Source organism: Chrysemys picta, chromosome 3 (assembly GCF_011386835.1).
Source record: "Chrysemys picta bellii isolate R12L10 chromosome 3, ASM1138683v2, whole genome shotgun sequence".
NCBI lineage: Eukaryota > Metazoa > Chordata > Testudines > Emydidae > Chrysemys > Chrysemys picta.
In genome coordinates, this window is record NC_088793.1 from 114,308,664 (window position 1) to 114,327,591 (window position 18,928).

The window sequence follows — 18,928 nt, forward strand, 5'->3', positions numbered from 1 at the left end:
AAATGTTACAATCTTGCTCTCTTTAGGAATTGGGACTGCATGACCCAAGTGGTTTCATTTTACCCATCAATTGTGATTCTGTTCTATGATCAGTGCAGCTCTGCAAGTGGAGTTACTTTCTCACAGTGATTTTCAGCAGCTGAATCCTTCTTCCTTTCCCGAGAATACCAAGTAAAAAAATAAAAGTATGTTAGTGTCATTTCAGTAATTTTATGATGCAGGCTGTAGACCAAGTAGTTTGTGTCTGTATCCTGAATGCTAGGATTTGAAAAATTTACCAGACAGCTTCTAATCAGAGGACTAACCCCGCTAGCCAGACATAGACATAAAAGACGTAGGTGGGATTCCCACTAGCAAAGTTCATGGGCAGTCTTGGAAGTTTCTAGAATCAGCCGATCAAGGCTCCTCTGCGTTTTTCGTGCCTCTAGGTACCCCACTCTGATTTTTGCAGTGTCACGGGTGTAAGTTACCAATTATTGTTCTTTGACTTATGTTGCATATTCCTGCCTCATGAGAAGATTTCTTTTTTTCTTTAACTATTACTGCCATGAACTGGTACTTTTTCTTCTTGAACAGTTTATGGAAAGGCATGTTATTTGTTGATATTAACTTCTCCATGAGTTTGAAACATTTATTATCCTCTTTGTAGACTCTCACCAGCAAACCGCTCTCTTTCTAGGCTCCCTGCATAATCTTGAAGAGTAATTTATAGACTGTGTCATACATTTCAACATTTTTTCCCCACTGAGACATGTAGCTAATACAGTGAAATACTGTTCCTCCTGCAGGTAATAACTGGGAGATGTCCCTTTTCACAAATTCACAAAACACGGCTCAGCAACTTTGTCAAAAATACCATTCCTGGTAACTTCTCTGTAATCAATTCACAAAGAGAAGATACCCTCCAGCTAAAATTAAATATGAATGAAAATAACTAGAAGCTACTTTCCATTTTAATAGTTTCACCAGACATGTACAGTAAAAAAGTTATGTTTAAATCATGGTGAAGAGCACTGTCTCTGCCCATAATGAATTGGCACTAACCTGCATTATGAGGAAGAGTGGGGTTGAGGGAACTATCCCTTCCAACGTTTTTGTCTTAGTGAAGAATGTGGGGGATTGAAGCAGGCTTCCCTCGGAGACCAGTGATCAGGCTGTGGCTCAATAGTCCCCAAAGTCCTAGGGTCACTTTTCCAGGCAGTCTGTGGGCCCTGTAGCCAAGCTGGAGTCTGTCATTCCCTGGTGCTCCCAGAGTTCTCCCTGATGGTAGAGGCGAGGGGGAAGGACAGGGACCCCAGCCCTTCCTCTCCACTGGATCACTGCTCAGGGATCAAGGGGGAAGCGAGCAGTGTTTCAGAGTTGCCTCTTCCTGATACATCAGACCAGCCTCCCCTAGACCACTTTCTACCTCCCCACTCTCTCTTCAGTTTGGTATGTGGTTGCTGCACTCTCCCCTCCCCCCCCAGCAGAGGGTTCCCACTGAGTCTCAGCAGTCAGATGGGTATCCCCAGCCCACTTCACAGTTTCCGGTTATTCTCCCTTGGCAGGGAGCAGGGGACGGAAAAGGATCAGGCCCTTGGCTTCCCAGTTGGGTCTTATCCACTGTCAGAGTCCCCTTTTAAGCAGATCCTCCATTTGGAGCATGCTCTGCAGCTGCTGAGGTGTGGGGACCCTCTTGGGCTAGTACTGCTCCTTCACTCCCTTAGCCTTTGTTTGGGGTCTGTAAACTGCATCGCAGGGAGAGAGATTGTAGCATGAACAGCAACCAGATCCAGAATGGTACATACATTATGATGTAGCCTTACCTAGGAGTGATTGATGACTCAATACTTGGCATGCCCTGAGTGATTGGACCAAAAGATAGAAACATTGATCATTCTGATTCAACACTGTTCTCTGCAGTGACATCTGTTATATTCTCTGTGGGCACCAAGCTCCACTGTCTGGTGCAAACACTTCTTGTTTTATGACCAAAGCAGATTGAGGGGAAGTGGTAAGATATTCTGTCTGCCTTCCCCTTCTGATAATTGTGCCCATTTGAAACCCCCCCCCCCCCCCACACACACACACATACACCCTGCCTAACTCTTGATGTTAATTGATTTAATATTGTGTTCTTGCTCTATGATTTGTGGCAGTCTCCAAGGATACCACTTGCTGTTGCAAAAAATATGCTTACTCAGCACACTCTACGTTTCCCTTCACTACCACTTCCTTGTATTTCCACTGCTATTAAAAATACATTGTATTCAGAGATGCATGTTAAAGTTTTATTCTGCTTCCCACCCAGAATGCATTCTTCAGTCACCCCAACATTTTCATGAGATGGACAAAACTGCAAAAGCAATGGCTGGACGAGGTGCTCAAGCTAACAACCCACAGGCTGAATTTGGAGAGGACAGGTTTTCAGTGAAGCGGTTCTACCTCTCTTCCTGCTCCCCCCTTGATTTTTCAGAACCAATATTGATTGACTTTTCAAAGCATGTTGCAAAGCCTATCTCTTTTCCTAGGTTTTTTTCTTAGGCAGTTGGAGGGGGTCAGTTGTGAAGGTTGACAGGAAAAGGAGTTTAGTCGCATGAATTTTGTACTTGTGCCCAGAGCTTTAGAGAGGTGTGGTTTTACAAATGGAAGTAAATATCTACATATTTCTGGTATCGAGGTGTCCAGAATTAAACACAATTTAGTTGTAAGAAAACCCTTTTCAGCTTAAAGCATCCAATACATTACCGCAATAGTTAAAAGGGAAAAAGAGAGAGTTCTAAAATTACAGACTGTATCCCAGCAGAATTCTTTTAAAGGCTATGAACAGCACTGGCCAATGACCTTGCCTCAAAAATTGGTCAGTGAGATCTACTGATGCTGCTGTTGTGTTAATTGTTGTCCCATGCAACTCCACATAAAAAGTAAAAAGGTTTTAGTTTTTTAAACAGTACAATAATTCTTTGCTAAATGAAAATATGTAGTTACCTTGGTAACATCATTAAGTACACTCTTTTTAAGGATAGGGTCATCTGTCATAGCAAAAGAAAGATTAGAGGAAAATGTAAGTGGTGTTTTTCTGTTAGCAAAGGTATTAAAAAGGACACAGTTAACTTGAAAAAAATCACACTTCCTGTCTGAATTCTTCTATCTGCTATTGCTACAAATAACACCTGAGACGATTACAACTGAAACTGTAAGAGAGAGAACTTTTTTTCTATTTTTCAATTAATGAATTAATTCAACAACACTCATAAATAGTCACTTTTTCTGTTTGCCCTGATTAGCAAGATTCCCCCTTGTTGTTTTTGTGGGTCTGTTACACCACACCAGGGCAGAGAAAATAAGAAAGTGAGATTGTAAAACCACAAAACTTGGAAAAGAGGTTCAGTGGCATGTGTGGTACATTAAACTAGTTCTTTTTGTAGTTGACTAGATTTCAAGATGATGACGACGACTCTTTAATATTTCTGTTGTGTAAGCTCTAGTAAAAAATTTTAAAGTGATATAAATGGGACCATCTCATTGGTAGAGGACAGCAACGAGCATCAGAGACCTATGTCTGAGATCTCGTGCCTGGTCCAACGGGGACTTGAGCACATACTAGGCTGGTACTGTGCACAACCTCTGAAAGTGGGAGCAACAACAGTGACTCCACATATTTTCAAGAGGAGAAAATATCAGAGCTGTCAAGGTGTAGAAAGGAAGCTTTTTGCACAAACATGGTCAAAGCATCTGTAATGTCCTTTTTATTTTACTAATTTCAGATCCAGTATCTATACAGCAATATGAAATCCTCTCAAATGAGGAGTACTTAACACAGAATTCATATTACGCATGAATATTTCTACTTGTACATCCTCAGACTTTACAAAACAAAGGAATTAGATTAAACTTATATATTGATTAAATGTGTCTTTCTGGAAAGTCGTTCGTAAATCAAATGAAGAGGAAGCATAGTCTTTAGTGGTATGGAAATCAGTAGATCAGAGTTCTGTATCCTGCTATCTGGCCTGAATAAATAAGTCAAGTTTTTCTTTGTCTCAGTTTCTCCATCTGTAAAATGGGGATAATAATACTAACCTACTTACACCAGAGTCATTGTGACAATTAATTTATTAAATATATGTATAGCATATGAAAGCACTGGATAGAAAGAGATATAGACACTTAAACCAACTAGCTAGGGGTGGTTGGAAAATGAACTGACACTCTTCCACCACCATCTGAAAATTTCAACAAAAACTTTTTTAAACATTGTTTTTGGTGAAATTTTCAATGGAAAAGTTCTGCTTTTTGGTAGAAATCAGAAAACAAAATATTTCAGCTGAAAATGTAAATACTTTGATTCAGAAATGCTGCTGTGGTGCCTTGTGTGGTGCCTTGTGTTAATTGTAGTGTTGGTGCATTACGCTCCCATTCTATGTCCTGGCTCCCTGTTGAGACTACATCTCCCATGATGCACCACGGTCTCATCTCACAGAGAGGAGAAGCAGTCGCACCATTAGAATTTCTGGCCATAGGGCATAGGCGCCAGCTCCGTGAGTGCTCTGGGGCTGGAGCACCCATGGAAAGAAATAGTGGGTGCTCAGATGGAGACGCTGCCAAACAGCTGTTTGGCAGCTGGGGGAGGGCAGAGAGCAGCAGGGGTATCGGGGAGGGAGCAGAGTGGAGGCAGGAAGAGGTGGAGCAACGGTGGGGGTTTGGGGACGGGACAGGAAAAGGCAGAGCAAGGGGGGAAATTGGGGCAGAGCAGGGGGGAGCACCATCAGGGAAAAGAAAAAATTTAGCACCTATGCCATGGGGCATTATGGGAGATGTAATCTGGCTAGGGAGCCCAGCCCCACAGACGAGGATGGGGTTATGAGGAAACTGCAGCTGCCTGAGACACTGCCAGGATATCTGAATCAACATTTTTTTGGTTTATGTAAAAAAAAAAAAAAAAAAGTTCCTTTAAAAAACATTTTGTGCAAAAAAAATTGTTCAAAAACCCACATTTCCATCAAAAAAAATTGCATTGATAGAAAAATTTTTGACCAGCCCTATAAGTAAACACCTCTGCTGTTTGGGTTAAAGACATCTTTCTAGATTTCATAGTTTCTTCGGACTTTTATGTCATTTCCCTATTCAAGGGCAACTTTTTAAAGACAGAGTTCCTATATCAATGTGATGCTATAATATCATGCTATAGATTTACCTTTTGGAGGTGAACTATTTGGAATCAGAAATTCAGTTTTTGGTAGCTTGTTGTTGTTGTTCTGTATTACCGTGGCATGTCATGGACCAGGACCCCATTGTGCTAGGTGCTGTACAAACACAGAACAAAAAAAACAGTCCCTGAAGATAGAATATTGTAAAATAATTTCATTTTCATATAATCTAGTTTTCCCAGAATGAAATTTAACTTCGGTCAAAAACATTTTGCAAGACAAAACCATGAATAACTGACATAGGAAAGTGAAATTCCAAGGTAGTGCTGCTAGTGCAGTAATACCAGCAGTCTGGATTAGCAGTCAACGCTATGGAAATCCCTGCTTTCAGCTCTGTAGGGGACCATCCTGCCATAGCATAGGGCAGCTTTCAATTGATGATATTGCAGTTAAGGATGAGCCATCCTCGTGGTTTGGAGGCTGAGCTGAATGACCACATGTTCAGTCAAACTGAGTGGGAAAATACTATAAAATACTCAGTTTGGTGTGCACCTCTGCCTCTCTCAGCCATGCAGTGAAACTGGAGCTTAAATCTTTTTAAAGCAAATTCAACTACCTACTTCCTTACAGAATGAAAAATGTTTTCTCATGTTCATTAGAGTATCCCCCAAATGTATGTCCCTTAACTTGCTGGTAGCTGCAACATCTGCCATATGTCCTTTTCTAGCTCCACAAACTTTTTGTTGCAAACGTAGTACATTAGACACGTATGGAGAATGAAAAATAGGAGTATGTGTGTCAGAGGTTTTCAGAGAAGAGGTAACTGGCTGAGTTGACTGGAATCTGAAGTAAAGGGAAGAAATAGAGAAGCCCCATTCTTTTAAAATTTTTGAATAAGTTTGAGCTTATTAAATTCCAAAATCAGTCATAAGGGTGGAGGGTCAGGTCAGATAAATTGCAAGAGTCAAAAATGGACAAACATCTGGTTTATTCATCCCTCGCTGCACTAACAAAAATGTGGTATCCTGTTAGATAAATCACTGATCCAACCTAGTTTATTTTGGCGTCTATGCACCTTGGTACTTTTGACTTAAACAAGAATCTATCAGTATATTACAGCTAACATGCCTTGAGCTCCACGTTCAAAGTTCGTGTGCTCCTGTGACTTTGAACTCTTCTTTTCCTGAGTTTACCAGCAGACAGCTGCACCAGAACAGATCTGTTTACATCAGAGGAATAAAAGGCAGCTCTCAGTTCATAGTTTCCATTTCCTTTTGCATTGTTCAGGAATTCAGACTCACAATTCTGCGTCCTGAAACTTAGCCTCATGTCTATGTCTCTGACTTGGTACTTCCAATACAAATGTTTTGTTTTGATTTTGATTTGCTGATAGAAAAATGCTGATGTTAGTTTTTTTCCAAATGATGGAAGTTAGTTTCATCTAAAATCAGCCTCAGTTTACAAGAAATTCTATTGTGGAATAAATGAGCTTTCATGTCACAATTTCACTGTAGCCTTGCTGATTACTAATGTTGCTCTTTTTGTAAGGTCTCCTACAGTCCATAAATCTAAATTAGTGTGCACCACTTAACATTAAACTGTTTTTACATATTTAGTTATAGCATGATAAATGTATTTTTTAGGTGAAGAAACTTTACTATTTTTTCTAAAGTGGTCATGACTATGAAATCTGATCAGGTGCAGGAACCACAACACTGTTTGTTCTGGTTTTTCTGACATCCTTCATACTGTACAAGAAATAAAATATCCCCAACTGTGCACAGCCAGGCAATAATTCCATTGAGGGATTCTGGTGATGACATAAATCGTGATAGGGAACCATTAGAGAGGTTTGCTCATACCGATCCCCACCCTAAAGTGGAATTATAGACTTCAGTGACAAGTACCTACTTTCTACAAAGTTGGAAAAATAATCATTTCCCTTGGTGTTTCTTTTATACCTCTCCCACAAATCTCTCTTTCTTGTTGTTATCCTTTTTCCTGTCTCCACATGTTTCTGAGCTTTCTCTGATTTTGTCCCTCCCCTTGGCCAAACCCTCTGCGGTGTTTGGTTTACGTAATGCATCTCTTTCCTGAGTAAGTGTGTTTTTGCTTTTTTAATTGTTTTTGGTAGCTGAATTGACCCAAGGTATAAGGAAATTAAGTGACTTGTCTAAGGTCCCATATAATTCACTATTTTGGGCTTGGCCAATCCCTGGTATATATTATCCCTATAGGATCTCAGTGCCCTTTATGTTACTAAATTGTATATGTTTATTTTTTTCTCTAATAACAGGCCTCAAATACTACTGGTGGCGCAATATAAAATTTAGAGTAGAATTAAGCAACAAAATATTCGCAGAAAAAGTTTGCATTCCAGTAATAGATTGATTCTTGTTTACAATAGGGCCCCTTTCTGCAAGTGTATAGAAGCCTTAATATGGGAGTAAATTGCTTTTATACCCAGGTTATGGGTGAGGTCCATTTACGCTGACAGAGCAATTTAAAGAGATCTTAGTGCAAACAAGAATCCAGCCTTATATCGTCTCAAAGAAGTTGAGCTGCAGTTAAGATGGCTATAGACCATTTCAACTAATGTTCTTTTAACGTTAACCTTATTATAGCAAGTCTAAATAAAAAGTGTAGCTTTTACAACGGCTGTTGAGTTCTGGTCTCTTGAAAAAGGAATCCAAAATTCTATATAATATTGTATTCTGTATACACTGTAATATCTGACTACCTTCCAGTAGTGCATTAAGCCACATGACTAATCTCTGTCATGTGGTGTTTGTTCTCTCATCCTCTCCCCAGAGGAAGAAACATGTGCCGTAGTGTGTCTTGGTTTGTTAGTTTTTGTTTTTAATTATTTATTAAATAAAAGTAAGCTTTACACATGTGAGCAGTCAGTAATGTGATGGAAAATGTATGTAGATGCTTCATTGTTTACGGGGTCAGAGGTATAGATATTAAAAAATAGAGTAATAGACATTCTAAATGTTTTTTAATCAAACCAACTTTATTTAATCAAAGGTCAAAGCTGCTTCAGACAGTACTGTTGCACACATTTATAATGTGCGCTGTCCTAAAATCTGTTTTCAAATGTTTATTATAAATCCAACTGTAGGAGTTTTACAATAAATCAATAACAACAAAGAACAGGGGCTTTTTTAAATGAAAGAAATGAAAATGAAAAATCTGGGATTACTCTAATTTAGCTTTCTTTACTAAAACCATAATTCTGTTCTGTTCTATTTTATATAGGTTCTTATAGCACTTTCATCACCATAGTATCTGAGCACCTTTCAGTAGTGCATTAAGCAACATGACTACCACTCAGTCATGTGTTGTTTTTCTCTCATCATCTTCCCAGAGGGAGAAGCAGGGGAGTGGAATGTCTTATTTTGTAGGTTGGTTTGTTGTTTTATTAAATAAATATGCCTGTTGCTACTTGTTTATATTAGACGAGGCAAGGTCAAAGAAATGTGCCTTGCACTTGGAGTGGAAAGTGGTGAGGATTTTGATGGTCCTTAGTTCCCGAAGGAGTTCATTCCACGGCATCGAACCATCCCCAGAGAAAGTTCTGTCTCCCACATAGAGGAGCTTTACTCTGCCAGAGGAGCTAAATTGTCAACCACGTTCTTCATCCTGGACCTTTAGATGGTCATTCAGGTATCCTGGGCCAGGCCATGGGGAGCTTTGAAGATAGGGGTTGAGACTTCAAATTGATTCAGTATTCCATGGGAAGCCAAGTGTAGAGAACAAACAGGTGTAATGTGTGCATGGTAGCCTGTGTTGTTGAGGAGCTGCACTGTGCCATTTTGTACTAGTGGCCCCAATAATCTATTGTGATGATTTTTAGAAACTGTCTAAGCTTTCTTTAGTTTAAAACTGCCATCCTGAGTATTTTATTTGAAAAACAAAACTTGTGAACCCTGTGAAAGTGGCCACCTAGACTATTTCCTCTGAGAGAATGAAAAGTGACAACCATGCTATTGTGCTGCATCTCACCACCTTTGGAGGACTGGAACTAGTTCAAAAAGAAGCACATTCATAAAGAGTACCATTTCCTGTTTTTTACTGGATATCCTAATGCAAGATTCACTGAGTTTTAAAATATAAGCTTTTTATGATTTTTTAATTTCTACTTGTAAAAAAGTCAGGCAGTAAGTAAGTCACCTTTCCAGAAACAAATTTTGACTGACCATTTGATATTGTACTTCATACTATGTAATTGACTTTCCATTATTTTTCTGTTTGTTAATCATAGTTTTGTCCATTACTTGTCACGACCATGGTGTAGCAAGGAGTTATTTATTGTATATTTATTTCTTGCTGAAAAGCCTTAACATTTCATGTGTAACAGCTGATTGCACTTTTGTTTTGGAGACAAAACACACAATATAAATTATAACCCTGAAATAAAGCAATAATTGCGTTCTTTTAAGTTAATAGTTTTTCATAATAGCTGGTTAAATGGTTTCCTTAAACTTGTAATCATTAAACTAAAACCAGTTTGAAGTCCCCTATTGTCCTCTAAGTCCCCATGGCCTCTATTTGTTTATGTTTTAATTGGCACACTGATTTGAAAGCAGGAAATAATATAAAAGTGATTGTACTGATTATTTGAGCACAAACAGGATTCAAAGTACAAGAGTTTGGCACATTACTTAATCTTCTCATTATTCTGCATTTTATTTCCTTTGCAGTTGGTAGCCTTCATCCCAGCAGCTTTTCTACTGCATCCTGTTTCCTTCCTCACACAGAAGTCAAGCTCTGACGTACCTGACTTTGTGTTTCTCCCTCTTTGGCCTTTAAAATAAGAGAATCCATCCTGTCCATAGTTGTATTGTTCATACCTAACTTTTCTCGCATTGTACATGGTTCAATTCACTTGTAAAATGCTGAGTTTAGGTATTTCAGCATTTGAAGGGAAAGAGGACTTAAGAGGATGAAGAGTCGTAGATGCATAGCTGAACAAATAAAGGTGTCCCCCTCTGCTGAATTCTGGGGATTCCTATCCAGCTTTTAATGCAACAGGACACAACTAACTGGGAAGCCATGGAGATTCATGCATGTTGCTTTGATGTCTCACTGGGAGACTTCAAGATCTGTTGTATCCCTATTAAGAGTTAAGGATAAGAGACGATCCCAAAGAATGGAGTCTGTTGGATGATGGAGAAGTTCAGGGGAAGGGCACTCAAGGAACAGAATCATTACTGATTTGTAGTGGAACGGGCGGGAATGGAACAGAACTTATTAGCTTGCTCCCATGCAGCGTGGCTGTCTCTATGGACTGCTGTGGATGTGGGTATCCCAGGGAACCTGGCACCCCACCAGGTTTGAAGCAATTGAATATATGGCAAGTGCAGAAGAAACTAGTGCAAATGGCTCAAGAGTCACAACAATATCATTATTTCATCTAATATGGACATTTTCCCTTGGATATTTTTAACTCGTAGATTAATGGTTTCATAGATTCCAAGGCCAGAAGGGACCATTGTGATCATCTAGTGTGACCTGCTGTATAGCACAGGCCATAGAACTTCCCCAAAATAATTCTTAGGGCATATCTTTTAGAAGAAACATCCAGAGAAACATCCACTTGATTTAAGAATTGTCAGTGATGGAGAATCCACCACGAACCTTGGTAAATTGTTCCAATGATTAATTACTCTCATTGTTCAATTGCACAATATCAATATGATTTTATAGGTATTTAGTATTGTATTTGTTTAAACATTGTCTAAGAGCAGATGATTGTGCATAACCCTGTCTTTCAATTTTGAAATTGCATGTCTGCTCTGTAAAAGCTAGAGATGAGCCACACATTTCAGACTTGGATTAAACGTTCCCAAAATTCAAGGGGTTTCAGATCCAGGTCCACCCGTATCTAGTAAAAATATGTGAGGGGGAATAATAGAGGGAAGGTTTGTTTGGTTTTTTAAAAGTATTTTAATGTACATAACTACACTAAAATAGTTGTAACACAGGACTGGATGCTACTAAAAGATTTCACTTAACTTTTTTATGCAGTACGCTTGGGTGACATATTGTACTTATCAGGAAAAAGAGAACTTACTGTGAGCAATAAATGGTTGAAGATAATCAAAATCAGTCATGTAAATAGAACTCTGGAGGTCTGGCAAAATGAATGCAGTTGCATTTTTAAAAGTATGCGGCATACTAGAATAAAGTGAAGCGTCCCTTGCCTTTAACTGAGTTCTTTATCCTAACAGTAACTGAAGCTGGTTTTGGTGCTGACATTGGTATGGAGAAATTCTTTAACATCAAATGCAGAGCATCTGGCTTAGTTCCCAGTGTGGTTGTGCTTGTTGCTACAGTGAGGGCTTTGAAAATGCATGGAGGAGGGCCAAATGTAAGTATCTGCACCTTTCTTGGAACACAAATGATAAACCTGAAACATTGTCATTAACATTTGAAATATGTATAAAATTCTGAATGTTAAAAGTGGCTAGAAAAGCTCTTAATGTAAACAGTTGTTTAGAAATTCTCCTTCCTAAACTCCCTCATCACACTGATGTCCATTCCTGAATTTCCCTAGGAGATTATAGGACTCAAACCAAATGAGTAAAGATTATATAGCTATGAAGAAGTACTCATTCTTAGAAAAGGGAGTGACGTTTGTTTATATTTTTTAAAAATCCTTTGAAAAATTATTTATATACATTCTCTCCCATGCCTGTTAAAATAGTGATTTGTAAATCTCAGTGGTGTTAATACCTAAGTGCATGGTCACTATGAGTGCAGGGTTGTTATGAGCCAGAGTGCTTGGCAGCTGAGGGGGAGAGAGGAATTCAGATTGCAGTGTGCTTAGTGGAATCAGGGAGTTTTGAGACTCTTGTCTTGTGACTGGAAGGCCTGTGGCTTTTGCCACTGAGGTGGAGGGAACTTCCTCCCTCTCTCCCCCATAGGTTTGACTCCTTTTCTTTTCCAAGCCACCTGATACAAATGAATGTATGGTGTTCCCCTTTCCCCACTATATCACTCCCTCTGCTTGGGCCCAAGCCGGGTCTTGTAGATTGCTAGTCACAGAGGCACTCCTCACTCAATCAGGCAGAATCAGGAGTACTCCTATGAGTGACTGGCGCTCTACTAACCAGGCAAAGACACTGAAAGCCTAGCAACATGCGTCAGCTTCTCTGCCCAGCATTCTGAAAGGATCTGATACTGCCAGGGAAACAACTTTCTGTGGAGCCTCATATTGGGGGCAAATTCCAGAGCTGTTTCTACAACCACAGAATTGTGGAATGCACAGAGCCTTCCTTATATCTAATCATCTCAGAGAGAATAAGTGCTGAGATTTTCCCTTATTCATACCTTTTGGTGCCAAGTTTTCTAAGATTAAATACCCAAAATATTGTTGTCATAGTGTTACCTGTCTATCATTCTCACCCAACACATACAGCTGTTTTGTCTTTTGACATGTTGTTCCTCCATAAATTTCATGATAGTACATGGAGGTGAAAATTTTTATTCAGTCTAGCAAAAGGGGAATTTAAACCTGCCCTTTCTAACTATGTATTGATTTTATCTAACCCTTGTCTTTCACAAATGTACGTTGTAGATTGCCCCACACAATATACTGTACAAGGACAGAATGGGCCAAATCATAGGTCTGGAACGTTAGCTATAAAAGTGACTGTATAAACCAAACCTTTGTGACGACTTGATATTTGTGCTGCCAGTCTGGTCCCAAGGAATCATGTAGAGCAGCCTTAGTGTTGCTCTAATTTGCAGCTGCCCACAAGGCACGATTCCATCAGCCACAAGAGTGCTGTGTCCATTCCTGCTGTCAATTGCTTATGCCCTCTGTGCTGGGATGCTATCCTCTCAGCTAGTTAAATACAGATTTCTGCTGCCTTTGTGTGCTTTATATATATGAAAGATGACAACATCTGTGTCACCTGCGATCAACTATTTAGTAACTTTATACCTAAATCTGTACACTAATCATGTGGCTGGAGGAAAGGCAGTGTTTCCAATTCCTGGAAACAGTATATATTTTCTTTCTTTTATGATTGGATAGCAGCCCCTGATGTAATTTAGACAGCCCCTGAGAGCTGTATAAGTAATAGCAGCATCCCTGGGCTGCAGCACTGCACCCCGGCCCTCGGCATGCTCCTCACACCAGAACTTTCCAGGGCTCCTTGGAAGGCAGCATATGGCAGTCTTCCACAATTCCAGCAATGGGAGAATCCTCCTTCAGCAGATGCAGGGGGGCCTTTTTATGCTACTCCAGCACTTTTGCCCAGTGTAAAGTGACTGCAGTCAGGGTGAGCATCTCATTGTTTGATTTTTTTTTTTTTTAAATAGGATTCTACAGTCAGAACCTAGTTAAAGTTCTGTAGATGCCCAAGCCAGGAGCAAAGCCAGCTCACTCTCCGGTAGCTGTCACAGTTCAGTGCAATTGCATCTGTATTCCCACTCCATGGTCCCTCAGGGGTACCCATTCTAGGCACCTGGCTTCTCAGGTGTTATATCTCTTGGGCAGAGACCCATGTCTCTCTCCCTCCTGACCAGGGTTTTTCCAGGCTTCACAGTTCCCTGCCTACACTGTGATATTCCCAACAAGCCTAAACAAGCCACATCTGTGGTTCGCTTTCTCTTTAAAGGCTGTGAACAGCATAATTGACCAAGTTATATGTTACTAATGACATAAGCAAGCTCATTTATTCTTAAGGTGAAAGCATTCCAGAGAAAACATATTCAAAACAATAAAAGAATCTACACACATGTTAAAAAGTTTACCAGAGGTTCTCCCAACTCCAGCCTCAGGCTCTGGAAGGTGTCAATCCTTTGAATCTCACAACTGGGTTTTCCCATGATTACAAGTTCATAACGGTCTCAGATTCAGAGCCAGAACCCCCAGGAATAGATCAGTCTTTCCTTTATACAGCTTGGCCCTTTGATCTTGACTGCATGTAATATTGATCAGTAGACAGTGGCTCACTTCTCAGGGCGGAGCTTCAAAAGGCTGGATTTTTGCATAATGAGAGGTGAGGAATTTGCATTCACCTCCTCCTAGTTATTCCCCAGGAAAACGACTTCACACATTTTGATCCAAAAGTCCATTCTTGTCTGGAACGTTGTTCAGCATAGTCCTTTGAATCCCCAGGTCTCACATCTGTCACATCTCCCCTGTCAAAAGGTTACATACAATCCCAGCCCACAATAATACATAAACCATTCAATATGATGGCTCCCAAAGATACTTAATTCAAGAAGGTCTCCCAAGGATATTGCAGGAAATTGCTATATCTGTCTCAATAGCTATATTAGCCTTAGAATACAAACATTGTGTAAAGTTGTAAAAATTCATTTTGTCACCAAAATCAGCAGATAGGATTTAAAATGCACAGAGAACCGATTTCTTAACCAGTTGCCATTTTTTCATAGTAATTTTCTGATCATAACTGGTGGTGGTTTTTTTTTGTTTTGTTTTGTTTTTTTAAGAAAGCCCTGACACCAAGTCACTGCTGTAATAAACTGAGAAGACATCAATTCTTATTTTTGGGTCGGGGGAAGGGATAAATTTTGCCATTCGCTTTGTACAGCTGTAACTTTCTCTAAGGCTATGGTCTGTGGTTGTACTGAACTTCTGTTGCTGGAAAGGAAGGTAGTTGTCTTATTTAGTATTGTCAATGCGCGTGATGTTTTGGAGTACAAAAGTTTTTAAAAGGTTATACTCCTGACCAGGCAGGTAGTTGACTAATATTGTTAGATGATTGTTAATTTTACTTGCTTATGATTTCAGGTAACTGCTGGTGCCCCTCTTAAGAAAGAATATACAGAAGAGGTAAGAGCAATTACTGGAAAACTTAATCCTGTCCTTTTTATAAAGTTCTGATTTGAAAAGGTCTAAAACAACACAGTTGCCAGTTACTTTGCAAACAATAAAGCAAGAGGAGAGTGGCGAGTTTAGATGCAGGCAGTAGATGCAACAAGCACTTCTTGATTGAGGTTTTATGATACAATTTAAAAATAAATATGAAAAATACCTACAAAGGGAAGAAAATCTCTGTTTACTCGGTTGTATGGATTGGGTGCAATATCATTGTAAGATAGCAGTGGTAGCGTTCAGACTTAAGAAGCCATTTCCTAGTGTTAGATATCTTTGACCTTGGAAGTTACTTCAATTGAGTAACTCTCAGATATTTCTAGAGCACCCACCAGGATAGAATTGGAGAGCTGAGCCGCCTACAAAGGAACTCTATTTCACTTCAGTACTCTTACGAGAGAGAGCCACTGTGAAGTGTAGCCTCCTTTTTTCCTTGATCAGAAGTTTTTTCAGGTTAAAAATTGAGTTTTTCTATTTACATCAAAACAATTACACTTGAATTCAGATTATCAGACAAATATGTTAACTATAGTAAAATGTTGTGCAAACTTCTTCAACTTTCCAAGTTTCAGGAGATGAAGATTGTTCTTGGTATATTATCTGAATTCATGGACTAACCAAGATGCCCATTAAGGGATCTACTTGTGTCATTACCATGTGAAGGAACCTGATTATTCATTGTGTGTGTTCAGTTATCTTTTTTCACAAGTATTTTATTTACCTACGGAGAGATTAATATCCATGCCTAAGGCCATTTACAATTTAGGGGCTGAAAATATTGGCATTTCTTTCCCTTTTTCTATTCCTCCTTCCCTTGACATTTGTAAGTAAAATTAAAGTATATATGAAAATCTACAGAAAGTAATAGTGTGGCATTTATATAACTATAAACATAAACTGAGTGTACCAAGAATTGAACTGTCTATATATATCTATTCATGCTAAGGTCAGGGAGCCACTATTGCCAAGCCTCACCTTATACAAAAAAAACATAAACAAATGGCCCTAGGAAATGAAACAGGAAGAGGCTCTTTAACACATTCAAAATAGTGTGTCATGTCCAGTCTCATGTGTTAGGATAATGTGCTGACTCTAAGGCTTAATATTAATCCTGCTCTTCATGCCTGGGATTAGACAGCAAGATGGCACAACTCAAACATAGGCTATACATGTTTAAAGAATAAATGTGTGGGCTCTGTTTCATCTTTGTGGATAAAGCCTATGTATAGCCTATTACTTGTGCTTTAGCTGCTGTCTACTTTTTTTTAATTACAGTTTTGCAACCTGGTGGTTATTAGGTTTAGTATGTGTTTCTGATATAGAAATCTTCCAACCACTTCACTTCTATAAACCATTACCATGTTTGGCTCATACAAATAATTATTATAATACCTAGTTCTCATATAGTAGTTCTAAACAGTGGATTCAGGAATGGAGGGATTAATGAAGGTAAAATATTTTTATATCCGTCCTTACATTACATGATGGGCAAATTATATTCCAATGTACTTTTCCATGGAAAATCAGTATACAGCCTTGGTTGGCAAAGCCTAAAACCTCTAAGTAGGGAACAGGATGGAACAACCTGAGAAACTCAACAGTACTAAATCACCTGGACTGTATGCTTGTATGTTCACATGTGTGGGAAAGAGAAAGCTGTCTGAGTGGGCTTGTCTTGTATTTTAAATGTCCCAAGTTTGAGAGGCTTATGATCTACATTTCTATGGGCCTAAACCGCCTCCCACTGAAGTCAGTGGGATTTTCCATTCACTTCAGTGGGAGTTGAATGGGGCCTCATGTCAGCTAGCATCCCTGTCAACCATCCTCTCTGGGAAGCTTTTGGTATTTGGGCATTTAATAGAATGCCCACATTAGTGCAATCTCACAAGGTAAGTGGCATCACACAAAGGATTTTGATTTGAGTGAACTCTCCCTGCATTTGAGCTTGGCAGGAGAATGAGAAGGCTAGTCCATCTCCTCCTTCCATTTGTCCTCCCTGGGCCTGGATATCTGGTGAAAAAGGATCCTAGGAGGAACCAGATGAGATAGCGCCAGTCCTGTGATGGAAAGCTTCTGCAGCAAATGTCTTAATGAATTGTATTACTGTGTAACTCCTTTAGATGGAGCCACAAATTAGAGTAGGGGGAAACTGGCAGCAGTCCACACCACTACCAATGTCAACCAGCCCACAGATGTTTTCTGGCATCTTGTTTATTGATTGATTGGCAGCCAGTTGGCAGCAGCTCTGTCTTGCTTGTGTCCCAGAAGGGAGCAATCTGGCAGCATGCTCAAATGTAAAAGATCTGGACCCTGCTCAGTTATGTAAATGCGGCTGCTGCTACTGAAGTCGGAATGAATAGGATACATAAGTATTTTGTCTGAAGCCTGTTATAAAGGTTACCCATAAATATAAATATAATTATAACTAACCATGTTTGTTGTAATTTCTGGAAATTTCTTTGGCTAGAAAAGATGCGACACATCTTGCCATTTCTGTTTTGTTTTTTTGTTTGTTTAATGATGTAGAATCTCCAGCTGGTAGCTGATGGCTGTTGTAATCTACAGAAGCAAATTCAGATTGCTCAACTCTTTGGAGTGCCTGTTGTAGTTGCTCTAAATGTCTTCAAGTAAGTCAATCCATCCTTTACTCATGCTAGTAGACCCCAAAGATCAAGCTCATTGTCTTTGCACTAGGTATAATCACTTACTTCCGCACCTTATATAGTATATTAAATATATTACCACTCACAGCTGGGTGAAAATCCAGGAAGTGGAATCCGTATTAACTTCATATACCACTTAAAAGAGTTACAAAGATTCTACTGGTGTTGTGACGTAATTAAATATGCTTGTTCAGTCCTGAAAATATTTTAACATTCAGAAAACTGTAATGTAATTTTCAGCGTTTCATTTAGGGCACTTCCTATTTACATTTGTTACATGGCATGAAGAGAGAAGCTTTTCAAGAAATCAGAGAATAGTTTATATTTGACTTGTAGAAAGGATTTAAAAATTCATCAAACTTTTTATACATCCTGAGGCATATAAACATTTTAAAAACCCCTCTAGCTGCCTCTTTTAGAGGTTTTCAAATCACATAAATATAGAATGGTATTGTATGTGATTTGTAATACTTATTTAAATGAAATATTCCTACTTCAATGTACTTAAAACATTTGGGGGTTTTATAAACATTTAATAATTGTATGATTTCCATAACTAACTTGTTTCACAATTGTAACTACAGAGCATTGCTTAACAAATAAGGCTGTACAAGAGTAAATAAACAAAATAATGACATTGAACTGTTTGGTTGGCAGAACTGACTCCCATGCTGAAGTTGATTTAGTCTGTGAGATTGCAAAACAGTCTGGAGCATTTGATGCAGTGCCCTGCAATCACTGGTCAGCTGGCGGTAGAGGAGCTGTGGAATTGGCTCAGGCTGTGAGAAAAGCTGCCAGTCAGGAAAACCACTTCAAATATCTGTATAACTTGGAGGTAAGATGATTAAAAAGAATATTGCAATAGTTTCAGATGCAGAACAAAGAGGATGTTGCAACAAATCTATTTAGAGTTCCTTTTAGATGTCAGCTATGAGAAGGTGCTTGCTTGGCTTAATAATATCCCAGGCGTTGCAGATTAAAAAATAAAACTATTACTGAAGATCAAATAGTGAGTACTTCTGGCAGTACAGGATTGCTCACTGCATGATAGCATATTTACTAGTGCTTTGTCTTGTTTAGATTTAAATATCCCCAGCAATGAGGCCTATACTGGTCCTAGGAGGCTTTTCATGGCATTCAGCTGAAATTTCCTTTTCTTAATGTCATCCTGTTTGAAATGCACACATACACCTGCGACTCCCTGAAGTGTTCTTTTCCTTCTTTAGGCAAAGGATAGTTTCTCAAGACTTATGTTGTATGCACATCTCTACCATTGA

At 39.1% G+C, this 18,928-nt stretch overlaps 1 protein-coding gene across 5 annotated transcripts in view; it reads left to right on the forward strand.

The window, feature by feature from the left end:
- Positions 1 to 18,928, forward strand: part of MTHFD1L (methylenetetrahydrofolate dehydrogenase (NADP+ dependent) 1 like) — a 225,334-nt gene that overhangs the window by 117,274 nt on the left and 89,132 nt on the right. For all 5 annotated transcript variants that reach the window (XM_008177401.4, XM_008177391.4, XM_008177396.4 and 2 more), the window contains exons 21-24: positions 11,366 to 11,505; positions 14,905 to 14,946; positions 17,515 to 17,615; positions 18,309 to 18,486. In XM_008177401.4, the coding sequence (XP_008175623.2) occupies positions 11,366 to 11,505; positions 14,905 to 14,946; positions 17,515 to 17,615; positions 18,309 to 18,486 (461 nt within the window). The remainder of the gene's footprint in view (positions 1 to 11,365; positions 11,506 to 14,904; positions 14,947 to 17,514; positions 17,616 to 18,308; positions 18,487 to 18,928) is intronic.